Below are 16,236 nucleotides of genomic sequence, written 5' to 3' on the forward strand. Positions count from 1 at the left end.
CACAACGGATGATACCGAAATTCGAATCGATTGACGTTGCCATGACTTAGACTAGTGGTTTTTTTAAAACGCGCATCTAAATGAAGTAGATGTTACATCAAGGCTGGCATTTCCCCGAACATGAAAACGAAACTTTTCTCAACTTATGTCGCCATTATAACTCAGCGAACGGCCGAGAATTGGGCGTAGCACCTGGCGGCTTATTGCAGATGGTTTCAGGAAAGTGTGCGTGTGCTCCATAAACGACGTGACTCCCTGCTATTACATTCCACCGTCACTGCTTTACTTTCCCTCACTCTCTCTACCTTATCGTTTAGTCTTTTTGCAAAAGCGCATCGGATGGTGAGCAGAGACTCACCAGCTAAATAGCCAAACAGCGACCGGGTGAAAGGAGTAAATGGAAACGTACGGCCTTCGTATCGCTCCAGATTGGCCAAGTATTTTGAGCTTCTCTTTTCTTCAGTTTCCGTTATTAGGCTATTTGTTATATGCAGACACACCCTGATTTTGCGTTGTATAAAAGCAGAGGCTCAACATTGGTCATGTCATCAGTTCTTCTGCAACCATCTTCATCCACACACTCCTAAAACAACAATGCAGGTACTACAACTTTAGAAAATAGAATCATAACAGTTCGACTTTAAAAATTCTTATGTTCCCTACATGTTTAGTTCTTCGTTCTTGCCACTTTGGTTGCGGTTGCAGTTGCCGCTGATGTCTACCCTTCCAGTCCAGCTCCAGCTTACAGCAAGAGCTACGATTACGTAAGTTTGAGTTTCTAGGTTTAGATATTTGATTATAGATCTTTCGTTTACGCTAGTGCTCACTGATCATTTTACATAGCCCCCACAGCCGTACAGCTTTGCATGGGAAGTAAACGATGCTCCTTCCTACAACAATTATGCCCACTCTGAGAACAGCGATGGCAAGTTGACTACTGGATCGTACCGTGTTGTTCTACCCGACGGACGCACCCAAATTGTCAGCTACAAAGCTGATAGCAATGGATATATTGCCGATGTCAAATACGAAGGTGTGGCCAAGTATCCGGAATACAAACCTGCTGCCTCTTACCCAGCTCCAGCTTACAAGGCTCCTGCCTACAAAGAACCATCCTATTAATACAGTGTATTTATTTTTTAAAAAACTATATTCTTGACCTCAGATCTTACTGTAATACAAAAAAAATTAAATGAATTTTAAAAACTTGTATTTTGGCGATTCACTTTTCACTGTTGTGAAAAAAGGTTTTGATCAGATGAAAAATTGGTTTACTGATAATAGCGAAACTGTTGTGAACACAAATGCTCGTCCCCAGTCGTTTAACGATTAAATTCCATGTAGAGATCGTGCCCAATGAGGGAATGCAGTTTAAAAATCACATACGTTTGATCATTGAGTTGCCAATAACAATCTAAATTCTGCCATTCAGACACCTGAGGCTCCAGATACCACTTGACCCTTCCGGTTAGTATTAAGAAGAGTATTATATTTTGCGCAATGCCTTCTGGACACATTCGATTGGGAATGACTTTCTTTTTCTATTGTCTATTGTACAAGATTCTCGGTATTTAACGTATATGCGTAATGTTACTGCGCAAAACCAGCCAAAAAGAAAGTTAATAAAGGCAGCCAATTCCGTTTGCTGAAACAGTTACCACATTCGATAACTTGACCGCTAAGTCTAATAGTATAACTTCAAGGTGAGAAAATTGCCTAGATTAGAATTGACTCTTATTAATTTGGTGATTCTCTCTTAAAATTACGTTCGGGAAAAGCTACAAAATAACACGAGATAAACAACCCCCTTGTAATGGTGAATTGGGCCTTTGCTTGAGGCTTGGGTGTGATGTTGAGCTTTTCTTTCGTGATTTCTTCTACGTTTATTTGCGAAACGTGACCAGTTGTGAACGCAACCGAGGTTAGTCCAGCTAATATAGCACCTAAACAATCATTGTTCTTAGAAAGGTTATATAAAGCCACGATGGGAATCTTATTTTATTGCTACTCGTTAATGCGCTAACGAAACCATTGACTTTCCATTTTGATATACACAGTAGGCTAACTGGCTAATAACTAAGAATGCCTCTAATAAATACCGAACGACGATGCTAGTATCGACATCAGTGACTTGTTCTACACCGAACCAACAACCCACTCCAACTAAGAATCATGCAGGTAAGTTAGCGATACAAAAGGAACATTAATTTTGTCAGTTTTTAAAAACGATCGTCATCTGTTTTGTTTTTCCATTCCTCAGTTCCTCATCTTGGCCGCCTTAATCGCTGTAGCTGTGGCTGAGACTGCGTATCCGGCCTATCCTTCAAACTCCGCCGCCTACGACAAACCTTCTGATGATTACGTTGGTTTTTGTACTAGCAATATGATCAAGACTTACATATCTAAAGGATTGTATTTTATTTGGCAGGCCCCTCAGCCCTACAGCTACTCTTACGCTGTTAAGGATGAAGCTTCCTACAACGATTATTCCCACTCAGAGAGCAGTGATGGAAAGGTGGTGACCGGATCTTACAGTGTCACTCTTCCCGATGGCCGTACCCAAGTTGTAACTTACAAGGCTGACAGCTACGGATACGTGGCTGATGTCAAGTACATTGGCGAAGCGAAATATCCCGAGTACAAGCCATCATCTTACAGCCCGTCCTATGAATCTCCTTCTTATCCTACTTCGGATCCAACCTACTGAAGAAAGCTTCACGAGTCAGAGGAAGAGGCTCGTTTTTTTGTAGGGCCTTTAAATGTAAATTATTGAGACATTAGCGAAACTTCACTGAAATCTATGAGAGATCTTGTCCGTTAAAGTGATGGACAACAATTTTGTAATCTGATTCTTTAAAAAATTGTGGAATAAAATGTTTTGCACTGAAGCAACTTCTGGTTTGAAGGAATGATTAATTCGAAGTCTTTTCACAATTATTAAAAGGTAATTGGCAGAATAAGATAACAGCTTGGAACCATGATTCCACAGCAGCCATTCGTCAACAATGTCAGTAGTGGACTCCGTTCCTTAGGACAAGTAGTTTACACGTAGAAGATCGTTCTGCTATGAACGATCTCCTTTAAAAGCGTATGTTGTTAATACCTTTGTCGTTTTTTGTTAACTAGTTTTGTTAACTTACAAAGATGAAGTATGCAGACCCGGAAACCACTAATACTCTTCCATACACTTAAACTCTCTCTGAAACCGAATACAAACAAATTGGACGTTTGCATTCCGTAATTCGATTTGGTACCGACGGAGACCTCCATAGTACATGATGGATTCATAAATTTGCTCAATTCATACAATAACATGTTAGCTGCCCTGAAACCATACTGAGAAAACCGTACAATGCCGCATTCTAACTCCAACACGACTTCCTTTACGGTACCTGTCGTTCAAAACTGTAACCTTCAACGGAGTGCACTCTCAGTTTTTTGGGGGTATTCGAGGGTATTCGAACTAGTAGCGTTTTGGTTTTTGCTACTAATAGTATAGGGGGGGTATTCTATTAGTAGCATACCTGTTCTAGAATAGGGGTTCGAATATCCCCCGAATACCCCCTATACTAGGGATATTCGATTCCTACTAGCATCCTGAATTTACCCTTCCCCCGATTCTTCATGCATACCCACCAATCTATAAATATACTGCTTCACGACTATGAATAAATTACAAAATATAAATGTCTTTCAGAAGTCTGTATTCATCTGAGATTAGGCCATGGGAAGGAGCATACTACAACGGTGCAAGACAACATTTATACAAATACAACAAATTTTTTATCATAAAAAACCCAGTTTGTTATTATAAAGAACAGGAGAACAAAATAAGACAACAGTATTTGCATTTTTGGAACACCTCAACTTAAAAATAAACATCATTGCACATGATGACACAATCAAGCTTATAAGCTTGAAAGCGCCCACTTTTATAAAAGTGGGCGCCATTCACTTTTAAGCTCGATTGTGTTAGCATTGCAATTTAGCCTTGTAGGTCTCTTAAACATTCTAGGGATGCTCTAAAGGCTGTTACTGAGGGAGAAGGAATTTTAATATCGAAAACGCATTCCTCAAAAAATCCATAAAATGATTCCAAATACTGAGGGAAATTTAAATTAAATGCATAAAACGAGCAAAACAAGTTAACGAAAGCAGTTGCAAAGTCGTTACCACACAGTATTATATCACGATCGATAACAATCCAGAAGTTTGTAGGAGTTTCCATCGTTCCCATGCAGCAGATGAATGGCTGCTTCAAATGAGGGTCTCGCGTTTCGCTTAATTGAATCAAGTCAGCATTATCCTGTAAACACAACACAATAAAAAATTGCTATAGTTATAAATAAAGACGAAAAAGAGTAAACTTTTAAACTGAAAAGAAAATTGCCTTTAAAAAGACTATCAGTCGTTCCGTAATCAAACGAAAATTAACTTTTCGGAGTTTAACGATGCTTGGAGTCAGCTTTAGTAACACGAAAACGGCCTTAAGACATTCTGTTAAAAGGTATTTCGTGAAAAATGACAAATTAACTCGAAAAGTAGACTATAATCAACTTACCGTCAGGGCAGTCAGGAATGTCAATGTTTTTTTTATTAGCCAGAGCCAATATTTTAAATAAGAATTTTTCTTTAAAGACTTTTTCGAAGTTCTTGGCATCGGGATAGAGTAACTGAAATTCTACCTGAAACTTTAGGAATAAAAATAAGTTAGCTGAAACATCTCGAACGTATTGCTGTAGCACATTACCAGAGATCCATTTTGGAAGTCCTTGAAGCGGGGATATTCTTTCATGATGAGACCAGGTTCAGTCAGAGTTTGTTTGATTTCTTTTTGAGGATACCCAAAAGTCGCCTTGCTGTACTCAATGATGACTGTGTCATTATCTCCTCCAGGCGGATGACTCTTCAACCATTCAACCTGTAAATATAAACAAAGTTAAAGCTTTTATTGTGGATTGAATGTTATTTAAAAAATAAACCTTAAACTGGCATTCGGCTTCATTGAAGATGTAGTCGGCATTTTTCTTTACATGAGGCCGTTTCGTGACACGCGGTTTTTTTGGATTGGAGAAGAGTCCTGTGTTGGCCTCTTCCGGCGTGGTTCTTCACGATGAACTTCCCTCAGTCTTTTCAGCCTTGTCTCAATAAAACCAGATCCAGTTGTTTGATTATAGAAATGACAAGAACGTTCCCACAATACAAAGTTCTGTTACTATGACCTGTTGTTTTAAGGAAGCCATGAAAAAGTTTCAAGTGACTTGTCAGTTGAGAATAATTGCCTTTAACTATAACTGAACATAAAAAGCATTTAAAAGAATCAATGGTCATTTTGGAAAAGGGTCTCACCAACCAACAAACACACAGCACAGAAAATGTTCAACTTAAAATAGATTCCTACTACAGAGATATTACCTAGCAATTTTTCTGGAATTCCAGCCGGCAGTTTGTTAGTCGACAGGAGATGCAACCGCAGGTCTTCTGCAGATAAAGTTGAGATACAAGTTTTAGATTCCATTAAAGCCCTCAATCACATAACTGTCAAAATTGTCTGCACTGACGACCGTCATTAACTTTTTTGCATGCTGGATGTTTGCCATATTTCAAATTAGATTCGACAAAAAATATTTATTGTTTCAATATTGCTAAATCTGTTATATTAAATCAAATCCCGGTGTCTAAGAATTATTTGTGGGATTTCTATCCAGTATTCTGTATTTTAAAATGATTTTTATTGATAAATATCTCTTGGATGGCAACGTTTACTGACGCTGATGCAAAAATTCGAATACCTGGTATTCGAATTCGAATACGGAGGGGGCGTTTTATTCAAACTCGATCTTCGAATACCCGGAAGTACGAAGGGTATTCTATTTCGAATAAGGATTGTCTTATAGATAGTCGAAGATTTAGAATAGGTAAGACCATCTACCAGACCTATTCTAGCTAAAAGGTATTCGAATCTCGGATAACCAACGTATAAGATTAGAATATCCCCTGAAAACTGAGAGTGTGAATGCCTTTCTGTTGCTGATCGATTCAGAGTAAATCAAACTCGATAAACGTTTTCGTATTCTTGTCTGTATATATTATATGTTTCTCTTAAGCATACTATTGTTTGTCCAAACATTGTTGGAATAGGAACAATGCACAGGAATCACTGCAAAAGTTTAGTATTTAGCGGGATAATCGGACGGGGATGGATATGATGGAGCGTTGTACGCTGGCTTGTAATCGTATGATTTGATAGCACCTTCAGTCTTTACTGAGGCTACCAAACCGTAACCTTCGTCCTTATAGGTGAAGACTTGAGTACGACCATCGGGCAGAACAACTTTGTAGGATCCAGATGTGACTTTGCCATCAGCTGCTTCCTGGTGACCGAAGTTGTTGTAGGATGGCTCATCCTTCACGTCGTACGCAAAGTTGTACGGCTGCGGGGCCTGTTAAATAGTCCACCCGAAATGTTAGTTCATAATCGACACTTGAAATAGACATTGAAAACATTACGTAATCGTAGCTCTTGCTGTATCCTGGAGCAGGGTAGGCTGGAGCAGGGTAGGCTGGTGCAGGGTAGGAGGGCTTTTCAGCATATTCCTCAGCTACAGCGACGGCAATCAGAGCGATGATAACTAAAAACTGCAGTTAAATATGGAGAAGATTTAGTTATACCAGTACAATTCTACGTAGGATTACAGCACACAAAAATCTGGGTGAAAATGTTTCAAATTTTTGTTTTCCGACCTTCATGTTTAAATGTGGGTTTGTTCTTCGAAACAGCTAAGGTAGAACTGATGCCTTTGTGATTTCTTTCCATGTCTTTTATACCCCCAAAATGCACCGTTTTTTAGCCTTGCCACATTGAGACTGTGTGTGGGACACAAGAAAACCGCAGAAAGTAAATAGTGTCAACATCCGCCATCGGACGGTCTCCCTGAGTTTACCCCATTTTCTATTTTTTGCGAAACTAAGCAGACGCCCAATTATTGTCGGGTTCCAAATTTGGCCGAACGTTGAGCCATTTTTACCGTTTTCATTCGGTTGCTTTAATATGTAAAAAATATCTTGCATGCATGGCTCAGGTTTAGGGCTCTAGTTGCGCTATGCAACACCAAGCACATTATAATCCATCATCCTAGAATGGGGAAATGCTTGGCAGTTTGAATTAAAAATGTAAGACTTTGTTTTCACGTTTTCACGTTTTTTAAGTTTGTTTTTTTTCCTGCTCCATTTACGTTGGATTCCTTTTCCCTGTGATGATTTGCGCTTCCGCGTCGTATTCCTCCCTCAACCTAGATTTCAATTTCTCTTTAAAGTTTCCTGGCCATTACCCCACTGTTCTTTACCCTTTTCTGATGTTTTCTAACGTTCAGATCGACAATTATTACATATTTGTTAGGAAAATAGAGGAGTATACAGAGCACCTCATGATGCAATCCGAAAATGCCTGTAACTTTCTGTAATTTTGGTTTCCAAAACAAAAGTTAATTGCTAAGATAAACGGCCATCTCTAAACAACAACCCACTGCATTCTTCACACCCTCTCTTAAAAAACGACAAATCTGCTAAGAACATAGCTAATGGATTGCCAAAGTTCTGCAACAAAGTGTAGTTTCTATTATTTTTATTGCACGCAGACTAGCCAACGCCCAACTAAATGGTAGTCGGTGCGAATTGTGCAGCTACGGTACAATCGGGCATGCTGCTTGGAACAGTTTTGCCAAGCTTTGCCTGTGTACCTGACTCCTTTTTTGTCTCACCATTGCTAACATAGTCTATACTTTCACTCTTCCTCTGCACCTTCGCTTCGTCCGCAGTTTCACCGCTAGTTCAACACCCGCTATGCCTCTAGAAACAGATTTGGCAAATCGAAGAAATGGAAAGGCTGATTTTCAAATCGTCTCACGTTGTTCACGCCTTCACTTTTTCCTCTTTCCGTTTTCACGTTCCTTTGCCATAGCCGAAACCCTTCTGAAATCGTTTTGTATAAAGGTGGAGGCTCAACATTGGTCATGTCATCAGTTCTTCTGCAACCATCTTCATCCACACACTCCTAAACAACAATGCAGGTACTACAACTTTAGAAAATAGAATCATAACAGTTCGGCTTTAAAAATTCTTATGTTCCCCACATGTTTAGTTCTTCGTTCTTGCCACTTTGGTTGCGGTTGCAGTTGCCGCTGATGTCTACCCTTCCAGTCCAGCTCCAGCTTACAGCAAGAGCTACGATTACGTAAGTTTGAGTTTCTAGCTTTAGATATTTGATTCTAGATCTCTGCTTCACGCTAATGCTCACTGATCATTTTACATAGCCCCCACAACCGTACAGCTTCGCATGGGAAGTGAACGATGCTCCTTCCTACAACAATTATGCCCACTCTGAGAACAGCGATGGCAAGTTGACTACTGGATCTTACCGTGTTGTTCTACCTGACGGACGCACCCAAATTGTCAGCTACAAAGCTGATAGCAATGGATATATTGCCGATGTCAAATACGAAGGTGTGGCCAAGTATCCGGAATACAAACCCGCCGCTTCTTACCCGGCTCCAGCTTACAAGGCCCCTGCCTACACTGAAAATACTAATTAGTTGAAACTGATGTCTATTTGTAAAATAAAAAAATAACTCAAGCGTGGCTCAGAGTAGATGTTTATAATAAAGAAACTTTTCATATAAAAATTACGTTTTTATTTATTTGAGTTTTCAATGCAAACAGCACGTCTCCCTGGAAGTCGGTTTAGCATGTTATCTATGACTTCTGCAATAAAATTCGCAAAATTTAACAAGACTTTTACGCCCAATCTCCGTTCAAACAAATTCCATTCATATTTTCACCAATAGTTCATTACCGGTCCAGTTGTAAGAAATAATGCGAGGTTTCTATAATCAAATGCTCTTATCGATTACCTTTGTGCAGTCAACTAGAGGGGCGGGAGAGGGGAGTTACGTATAGAAACAAAACAGACAGTTCACGTATAAAAACAAAACAGACAGTTCACGTATAGAAACAAAACAGACAGTTCACGTAAAGAAATTTGCGTGTAGGAGTTAAATACTAATCCGCAATTCAAACCCTATCACGTTGAATCAACACTGGCTTCACACAGTACGAATGGAAACAAGCATACGTCGTAAAAATAAGCCAACAGCTGATTTGGAAAAAAAAGATAACACTGCAAGTGTATACCTATGCGACCGATCATCCAGCATAAATTCTGAGACCGAAAAAAGTATAATTGTACTTTCTCTTTCAAGGATTTTAAACGCTCTCCTCTCCTCGCTAAACGTCTGCACCGCAATTTTACAGAGGAGGGTCACAAGAAAACACAAAACCGATGAATCGACCCCTCCCATTTAACCACAACGACTATCATATGACCGTAAAATTTTTATGCTTATAACTTTACCGATGCTAGCGTAGGTTTTATCCGATTTGCCCGAGATTGTCTTAAAATGTCTTAAAATGTCATTTCTTCATTTGTTAAGATTACTGTCATTTTAATGTCAAAAAAAGTATGTCGTTGTGCTACAGCATGGGACTGTCACGCCATTAGCCCGGGATCGATTCTTTACGAATCCATAAAAAAATTAATAAATGTTGGTGTGTTTACTTAACCTAGCGAAAACAATCTTTATGATTAGCTAATAGCACCACACCAAGTGTTCATTGAAAGCCGAAAATAAATGAAATACTGAATCCTCATATTTGCCTTTGTATTACGTCAAGTTAACCATTTTCTTTATAAATACAAAATGTTTAATATTTAGCGGGATATGCGGCTGGGGATGGATACGCTGGAGCGTTGTACGCTGGCTTGTAATCGTATGATTTGATAGCACCTTCAGTCTTTACTGAGGCTACCAAACCGTAACCTTCGTCCTTATAGGTGAAGACTTGAGTACGACCATCGGGCAGAACAACTTTGTAGGATCCGGATGTGACTTTGCCATCAGCTGTTTCCTGATGATCGAAGTCGTTGTAGGATGGCTCATCCTTTACGTCGTACGCAAAGTTGTACGGCTGCGGGGCCTGTTAAATAGTCCATCCGAAATGTTAGTTCATAATCGACACTTGAAATAGACATTGAAAACGTTACGTAATCGTAGCTCTTGCTGTATCCTGGAGCAGGGTAGGCTGGAGCAGGATAGGCTGGTGCGGAGTAAGAGGGCTTGTAAGCATCCTCAGCCACGGCAACGGCAACCAATACGAAGATAACTAAGAACTGTGGTTAAACAATGAGAAATTTTAGTTTTTGTAATTCTATTTCTAATTTAGAAGTTTTTTTTGTTGCTACGATATGAAAGTTGATCGCAAAAATATTTGAAAACATTGCACACAGACCTTCATGTTTTGATGTGGGTATGTTCTTCGAAACAGCTAGACAAGAACTGATGTCTTGGTGATTCCTCCATGTGCCTTTTTATACCCCGAAATTCGGGGTTTTCCTCACTAGCTTGAGACTCCAAGTGAGACCGAAAGAAATCGCTGAAAGTAAATCGTGTCAACAACCACTATCGGGCGCAATTTTTTTTTATTATTAGTTTACCCCATTTTTCGTTTTTGTGACAGCCAGACGTCTGATATTTTCGCTACCACTAGATCTGTTGTCGTTGAACATTTTTTGGCAATGGACGTTTACCTATCAGTCCCTCTTCCCAAAACAGCTTCAGACTACTATCAGTTACAAGTAAACTATTCAATGTGATCAACCCTTTGTTGTTGTCAAAGTAATCAAGTTGGTGAGAATGATATCAAGCTATTACGACATCGTCAATTAAGACATTGCATGCTACCAGAAAATTGTTTCGCAATGTCATCGATCTGATGGACTGGACTAACGCCCAGAAAATTTGAGCTTCTGGCGTCGTACCCGACCAGCCAGAGGAAACGGTTTTCTTTTGGGCAGGTGCTCCATAAACGACGTGATTCCATGTCATAACACCTCACCGTCTTATACTTTCCCTCGCTCTCTCTCTATACCTTCTGACTCTCTGTGCATCTTAGTGGGCCTCCATGCAAAACGATTTTTATCAAGGGAAATAAATGGAAAGGCCCGACCTTGGTTTCGCCGGTCAAGCATTTTAGCATTCCTTTCTTTAGGTTCCGTTACCGAATCTCGGGATAGGGACACGCCTTTGACGTCGTGAGATATAAAGCAGGTAGTGTTTAAGGCTAACAATATCAGTTCTTCTACAACTGTTTTACTACAACTGCTTCTCAAACAAACAATGCAGGTAAAACGAAACAACGTAACAAAGTTATATCCGTGGATTAGAATACTCAGTTTTTAAGCTCCAGGTACTCATTTTCGCCACCTTGGTTGCCGTTGCCGTTGCGGCTGATGTCTACCCATCCAAAGCTTATCCGACTCCGGCTTATCCCTCCCCTTCTTACTCAACTCCAGCTTACAGCAAGAGCTACGATTACGTAAGTTTGAGTTTCTAGCTTTAGATATTTGATTCTAGATCTCTGCTTCACGCTAATGCTCACTGATCATTTTACATAGCCCCCACAACCGTACAGCTTCGCATGGGAAGTGAACGATGCTCCTTCCTACAACAATTATGCCCACTCTGAGAACAGCGATGGAAAGTTGACTACCGGATCTTACCGTGTTGTTCTACCCGATGGCCGCACCCAAATTGTCAACTACAAAGCTGATAGCTACGGATACGTTGCCGATGTCAAATACGAAGGTGTGGCCAAGTATCCAGAATACAAACCTGCTGCTTCTTACCCGGCTCCAGCTTACAAGGCTCCTGCCTACAAAGAACCTACCTATTAATTCAAAGTGAAAATTATTTGTGCACAAATTTGTTTTTAAAGTGGGAATAAAATTTATTTATAGCAAAAGAAATTCTAAGTGATAATTAAGGAATTTTTATTTTCTTCTTAAGTCTTTCCGCTATACCAGAACAGATTGAACATGATGCAAAATACAATAAAAAGAGTCGATTTCCAAAGCCAATGATTTTTTGGGACCTTAGAATAACCTAAACGTAGATCAAGATAATAACGTGGAAATGTTTTAACAAGATCAACTGAATGGGTCACGCTATTTGCTAGCTATACCGTATACTACAACGTGAATTACCATTATACTTTAATTCACTTTTCTTTATTGTCCGTGGCTTAAAGGCTCGGTATACAATAGATGAAGGACACCGTCCTAAGCGAATCGAATTTTAAGAGACAAAAATATAATGAAGTTCTCGGTTGAGAACCAACACCTGACTTCCAAATAAACGTCACCTGCCAATGTAGGGCGGCATAAAGTTTATCGCCTTGGACAATCAAAATGTACGTCCTTCACTTCGGATAAACAATAACGTCCTAAGCTAGATATTCTATAACGTGGTATAATAGAACAATGTGGGCAATGACTTTCTCTTTCAATTACTCTTTTATTGTCGGAGATTCAGACCCAAAATTCTTATACCGTTCGCACTGCCGCCCAGGCCTCAAGCATCAACCAACCGTGGCAAAGCTTTCCGTTCACATTTGTTGTCCAACCCACGTGAGATTGTTGCTTGATCGTGTCTTTTCACCATCTTTTATTGATGAAATGTGGTTTACTGGACACAATTCGATCCGTCTCTTCGATGTTTACCAATTTCAACCAATTGTTTTTCGAAATATTGTGAAGGTATGGTGAGAACCAATTATTTGTGGGCAAATGGAATCTCGTTCCGAGGCTGCTATACTTACTCTCCCTGTTTAATGGCCAATTTTCGATCTTAATTTTGGAGTTAATTGTTTTCCAATAGGAAACTCTTTGTATATAAATACCAAGTGACTCTGCTTCAATGGATATCAGTAACTTGTGCTCCGTTGAACCAACAACAACTTCATCCCAGTATTACAATGAAGGTGAATAAGCATGTCAAACGCATTGCAATCTGCCAAGTGTTATAGTCTCCCGTGTTTAAAATGTTATTTTTCAATGTTTCAGTTCCTCGTTTTGGCCGTTTTGATCGCTGTAGCTGTTGCCGACACTGCCTACCCCGAGTACCCAGCCACCTACGACAAACCTTCTTACGATTACGTCAGTCTTTTTTCGTTTAAAATTAAATCATGGTCTAATCTAAATTGACTGTAAATTTCAACCTAACAGGCTCCTCAGCCGTACAGCTACTCTTACGCTGTTAAGGACGAGGCTTCCTACAACGATTATTCCCATTCAGAGAGCAGTGATGGAAAGGTGGTGACCGGATCTTACAGTGTCGCTCTTCCCGATGGCCGTACTCAAGTTGTGACCTACAAGGCTGACAGCTACGGATACGTGGCTGATGTCAAGTACATTGGCGAAGCGAAATATCCCGAGTACAAGCCATCATCTTACAGTCCGTCCTATGACCCTCCTGCTTATTCCACCGTCTATCCCGATTCAACTTACTAACGCAATTTCTCGAGCTCGAGTGTAAATTATTTTCAAAGATATTATCTGCACTTCAATACACTATTACTACATCACATTTTGGAGATTTAAATAAAGGAAGGTTAAAGCTAAGTCAGTTACGCAGGTAAGTCATTGCAGTTATGTTATACGGGTGTTTGAAAAAGGTATATGCGTCGGATGAAATGCCGCGCTGTTGTAACCTATTCCGCTAGCAGTTCTTGTGTGATTGGTGATGTTGAAATCTTTTATTTCAACACCAACACGTAAAAAGGACAACGAAAAAACATATTGGTACCATGTTTCACCTGTTGATCGAGATTGGGCCTACATGCGCTGGTGACATACATTACACCTTTTGTGACAGGAGATGAAATATGGCAGCCCTCTAAATAAATTGAAAGCTTTTGGTTATCTTGAAACGGTCATGGCGAACGCCATATAACACGATTGTATCTCGTTTATTTCACCGATGCGTCAAATGGTTAAATGTGACGTGGGCACTTTGTATTTCATGACGCAAAGCGGATGCGTGATCATTGCCAGAATATGGTTTCAGTCACATATGCTACTGCCTCGCATCTGTGGCACTGAGCAACAGAGAAATGAAAACCCAATCTGCTTATAGATACTGAGCATAAACGTATTTAGAGGCAAATGCATTTCTGTTTCTCTCAGTTAAGGCTTTAGCATTTACCGGAAAGGAGAATGAAAATGCTTCTGTTGTCGTGCACGGTCCTTTTGGCTTTAATGTCGTCTTCTATCGACGCACAAAATTCGAATTTCATCTGTTACTTCCCTAACTGGTCACGATATCGTACAGGTAATGCTATCCACCACTTCTGTTAAAATTTTCGTTAAAATTAGTTTAATGCATACGTTGTGCTTCAACATTAAGGACTCGGTCAGTACACTGTGGACAACATCAATCCTAAACTATGCACCCATTTGGTGTACGCATTTGCCGTCCTGAATGAAACTACCTACAAGATAAAGGTGTTTGATACCTGGGCAGACATTGATCTCGGCGGCTATCAGAAGTTTGTCGCTCTCAAGACCCAGAACTCCAAGCTGAAAACTATGATCGCCATAGGAGGTTGGAACGATTCTAACGATGGAACTGGCAAGTATTCAAAGTTGGTGGCCAGCTCGACCAACATCAATACGTTTGTCAACTCGGCTGTGACTTTCCTACAATTATACAAGTTCGATGGCTTGGATTTGGATTGGGAATATCCTTCGACTGCAGCTGACAAAGTCGGTTTCACTAACTTAATCGTAGCCCTAAAGAATGCCTTTTTGCCGCATGGTTTTTTGCTAAGTGCGGCCGTTTCTGCTTCATCCATCGATGCCGGTATTAAATTTGACAATGGAATTTAAGGAAACGACCTTTGATAAATAGTTTGAATTGTATTTTAATGATATAGGTTACGATGTTCCCCAGATGAGCCAACATTTAAATTTCATTAACTTGATGTCGTATGATTTTCATGGCGCTTCCTGGGAGCCAACCGTAGCTGACCATCACTCTCCTCTTCGCAAGCGTCCAACGGACCCGAGCAATTTCAATTCCGATTTTGCTGTCAACTATTGGATTACTAAAGGTATGCCCGCTTCCAAAATCAATATGGGCATACCTGTTTACGGAATGAGTTGGAAACTTACCTCCACCACCATCGCCCCACCGGCGCCCGCCTCCGGTGCTGGAGTCGCTGGTCCCTTCACTGGGACGCCTGGTTTCATGGCTTACTACGAAATCTGCAGTGCTGTTCGCTCCAACGGTTGGCAAGTGGTCCAAGATCCCACTCAAGCAATCGGTCCCTATGCTGTTTCGCCGACCAGTCCCAAAACTTGGGTTGGTTACGATGATCCAGCCATGGCTATCGTCAAATCCAATTACATTTTATCAAAAGGATTGGGTGGAGGAATGGTATGGGACATCAGTATGGATGACTTTCGAAACACTTGCGTCGCTGGAGCCAACCCAATCCTGACGGCAATCTCCAATACCCTTAACGCTTCGTTAACCATTTCTACTACACCATCAACTCTGTTAACAACAAAGCCAGCCGTAACGACAACTAAACCAATTTCGACAACAAAATTTGCTTCAACTACAAAGCCAACTTCAACCACGAGGTCAACTTCAACACAAAAAATAGCTTCAACCACAAAACCAGCGTCCACCACAAAGAAAACAACAATAAAACCAAAGTCAACGACAAAAGTTGCACCAACAACAGCTAAAGCTACTACTCAGGCAACAAGGTCCACGACCAGAAAACCATCTGGAACTTGTGAGTATAAACAAGATGCACACAAAATGTGTTCTTGTGTCTATGTTGCTAATCTATTTTCTCTTTGTTTTATTATTAAAGTCACCTGTCCAAGACCAAATGGACTGTTTCCGGACCCTGCCTCTTGCTCGTCTTTTTACTCTTGCAGTAACGGAACACCAATCAAAATGCAATGTGGTACTGGATTATACTTTAATCCTACTTTGCTGGTTTGCGACTGGCCTTCCAACGTGAATTGCACCGTAAGTGGTTGAAAGAGTAATGCATACTCCCGAAGAAGGGGTGTAAATCGGTGGTGGCACAAACAATTCTCTAAGAAAGTTAAAGAGGTTTTAATAAACATTAACAGCAAAATCCTGCATGAGTGTATTTTCGGCGTAGGTAGCGGTACATTAGCATTTCTATTTTTCGGATATTTGCTGTACTGTACAACACGGAAACAGAGAGACGATAAGTAAGGTGACGAAAAATAGATTGCATCCGTCGAGTTTGATGTCATCATCTGGTCACCTTACTACACTACCCCGAACTCAACACAAT

At 40.3% G+C, this 16,236-nt stretch overlaps 9 protein-coding genes across 13 annotated transcripts; 6 read left to right on the top strand and 3 right to left on the bottom strand.

Annotated features, from left to right (window-relative positions):
* Nucleotides 1-475: 475 nt before the first annotated feature.
* Nucleotides 476-1,197, top strand: LOC116932097 (pro-resilin). The gene is made up of 3 exons (XM_032939827.2): nucleotides 476-600; nucleotides 672-764; nucleotides 844-1,197. Exons 1-3 carry the CDS (start codon nucleotides 595-597, stop codon nucleotides 1,120-1,122), a joined length of 378 nt encoding a protein of 125 aa, XP_032795718.2. The 5' UTR covers nucleotides 476-594; the 3' UTR covers nucleotides 1,123-1,197.
* An 844-nt stretch (nucleotides 1,198-2,041) lies between these two features.
* Nucleotides 2,042-2,888, top strand: LOC116932099 (cuticle protein). The gene is made up of 3 exons (XM_032939831.2): nucleotides 2,042-2,178; nucleotides 2,261-2,362; nucleotides 2,429-2,888. The coding sequence occupies exons 1-3, from the start codon at nucleotides 2,173-2,175 to the stop codon at nucleotides 2,705-2,707; spliced, it is 387 nt and encodes a 128-aa protein (XP_032795722.2). The 5' UTR covers nucleotides 2,042-2,172; the 3' UTR covers nucleotides 2,708-2,888.
* A 799-nt stretch (nucleotides 2,889-3,687) lies between these two features.
* Nucleotides 3,688-5,575, bottom strand: LOC123477152. Of its 2 annotated transcripts, none has more exons than XM_045180624.1 (7): nucleotides 5,416-5,575; nucleotides 5,234-5,294; nucleotides 4,983-5,041; nucleotides 4,751-4,921; nucleotides 4,562-4,685; nucleotides 4,391-4,497; nucleotides 3,688-4,306 (listed from the first exon to the last, which is right to left on the bottom strand). In XM_045180624.1, exons 2-7 carry the CDS (start codon nucleotides 5,241-5,243, stop codon nucleotides 3,986-3,988), a joined length of 792 nt encoding a protein of 263 aa, XP_045036559.1. In that variant the 5' UTR covers nucleotides 5,244-5,294; nucleotides 5,416-5,575; the 3' UTR covers nucleotides 3,688-3,985. The 2 variants fall into 2 exon arrangements, with proteins under 2 accessions (XP_045036559.1, XP_045036558.1); XM_045180623.1 differs by having other exon boundaries at nucleotides 4,562-4,691; nucleotides 5,416-5,574.
* A 490-nt stretch (nucleotides 5,576-6,065) lies between these two features.
* LOC116932101 (pro-resilin) lies at nucleotides 6,066-6,808 on the bottom strand. Its single transcript, XM_032939834.2, has 3 exons — nucleotides 6,745-6,808; nucleotides 6,511-6,639; nucleotides 6,066-6,443 (listed from the first exon to the last, which is right to left on the bottom strand). Exons 1-3 carry the CDS (start codon nucleotides 6,748-6,750, stop codon nucleotides 6,171-6,173), a joined length of 408 nt encoding a protein of 135 aa, XP_032795725.2. The 5' UTR covers nucleotides 6,751-6,808; the 3' UTR covers nucleotides 6,066-6,170.
* Nucleotides 6,809-7,918: 1,110 nt separating this feature from the next.
* On the top strand, nucleotides 7,919-11,860 carry LOC116932098 (pro-resilin). 2 transcript variants are annotated; one of them, XM_045180626.1, is made up of 4 exons: nucleotides 7,919-8,069; nucleotides 8,141-8,233; nucleotides 8,313-8,561; nucleotides 11,759-11,860. In XM_045180626.1, exons 1-4 carry the CDS (start codon nucleotides 8,064-8,066, stop codon nucleotides 11,786-11,788), a joined length of 378 nt encoding a protein of 125 aa, XP_045036561.1. In that variant the 5' UTR covers nucleotides 7,919-8,063; the 3' UTR covers nucleotides 11,789-11,860. The 2 variants fall into 2 exon arrangements, with proteins under 2 accessions (XP_045036561.1, XP_032795720.2); XM_032939829.2 differs by lacking the exon at nucleotides 11,759-11,860 and having other exon boundaries at nucleotides 7,920-8,069; nucleotides 8,313-8,681.
* LOC116932102 (cuticle protein 19) lies at nucleotides 9,700-10,413 on the bottom strand. The gene is made up of 3 exons (XM_032939835.2): nucleotides 10,345-10,413; nucleotides 10,100-10,225; nucleotides 9,700-10,032 (listed from the first exon to the last, which is right to left on the bottom strand). Exons 1-3 carry the CDS (start codon nucleotides 10,348-10,350, stop codon nucleotides 9,760-9,762), a joined length of 405 nt encoding a protein of 134 aa, XP_032795726.2. The 5' UTR covers nucleotides 10,351-10,413; the 3' UTR covers nucleotides 9,700-9,759.
* On the top strand, nucleotides 11,093-11,860 carry LOC116932100 (pro-resilin). 2 transcript variants are annotated; one of them, XM_032939832.2, is made up of 3 exons: nucleotides 11,093-11,237; nucleotides 11,296-11,430; nucleotides 11,510-11,860. In XM_032939832.2, exons 1-3 carry the CDS (start codon nucleotides 11,232-11,234, stop codon nucleotides 11,786-11,788), a joined length of 420 nt encoding a protein of 139 aa, XP_032795723.2. In that variant the 5' UTR covers nucleotides 11,093-11,231; the 3' UTR covers nucleotides 11,789-11,860. The 2 variants fall into 2 exon arrangements, with proteins under 2 accessions (XP_032795723.2, XP_032795724.2); XM_032939833.2 differs by having other exon boundaries at nucleotides 11,114-11,237; nucleotides 11,302-11,430.
* Nucleotides 11,861-12,720: 860 nt separating this feature from the next.
* Nucleotides 12,721-13,476, top strand: LOC116932104 (pro-resilin). Of its 2 annotated transcripts, XM_032939838.2 has the most exons (3): nucleotides 12,721-12,873; nucleotides 12,956-13,048; nucleotides 13,118-13,476. In XM_032939838.2, exons 1-3 carry the CDS (start codon nucleotides 12,868-12,870, stop codon nucleotides 13,400-13,402), a joined length of 384 nt encoding a protein of 127 aa, XP_032795729.1. In that variant the 5' UTR covers nucleotides 12,721-12,867; the 3' UTR covers nucleotides 13,403-13,476. The 2 variants fall into 2 exon arrangements, with proteins under 2 accessions (XP_032795729.1, XP_032795728.1); XM_032939837.2 differs by lacking the exon at nucleotides 12,721-12,873 and having other exon boundaries at nucleotides 12,947-13,048.
* Nucleotides 13,477-14,031: 555 nt separating this feature from the next.
* On the top strand, nucleotides 14,032-16,050 carry LOC116932110 (probable chitinase 10). The gene is made up of 4 exons (XM_032939842.2): nucleotides 14,032-14,222; nucleotides 14,298-14,753; nucleotides 14,827-15,696; nucleotides 15,778-16,050. Exons 1-4 carry the CDS (start codon nucleotides 14,108-14,110, stop codon nucleotides 15,948-15,950), a joined length of 1,614 nt encoding a protein of 537 aa, XP_032795733.2. The 5' UTR covers nucleotides 14,032-14,107; the 3' UTR covers nucleotides 15,951-16,050.
* Nucleotides 16,051-16,236: the final 186 nt, after the last annotated feature.

Source organism: Daphnia magna, linkage group LG10 (genome assembly GCF_020631705.1).
Source record: "Daphnia magna isolate NIES linkage group LG10, ASM2063170v1.1, whole genome shotgun sequence".
Lineage (NCBI taxonomy): Eukaryota > Metazoa > Arthropoda > Branchiopoda > Diplostraca > Daphniidae > Daphnia > Daphnia magna.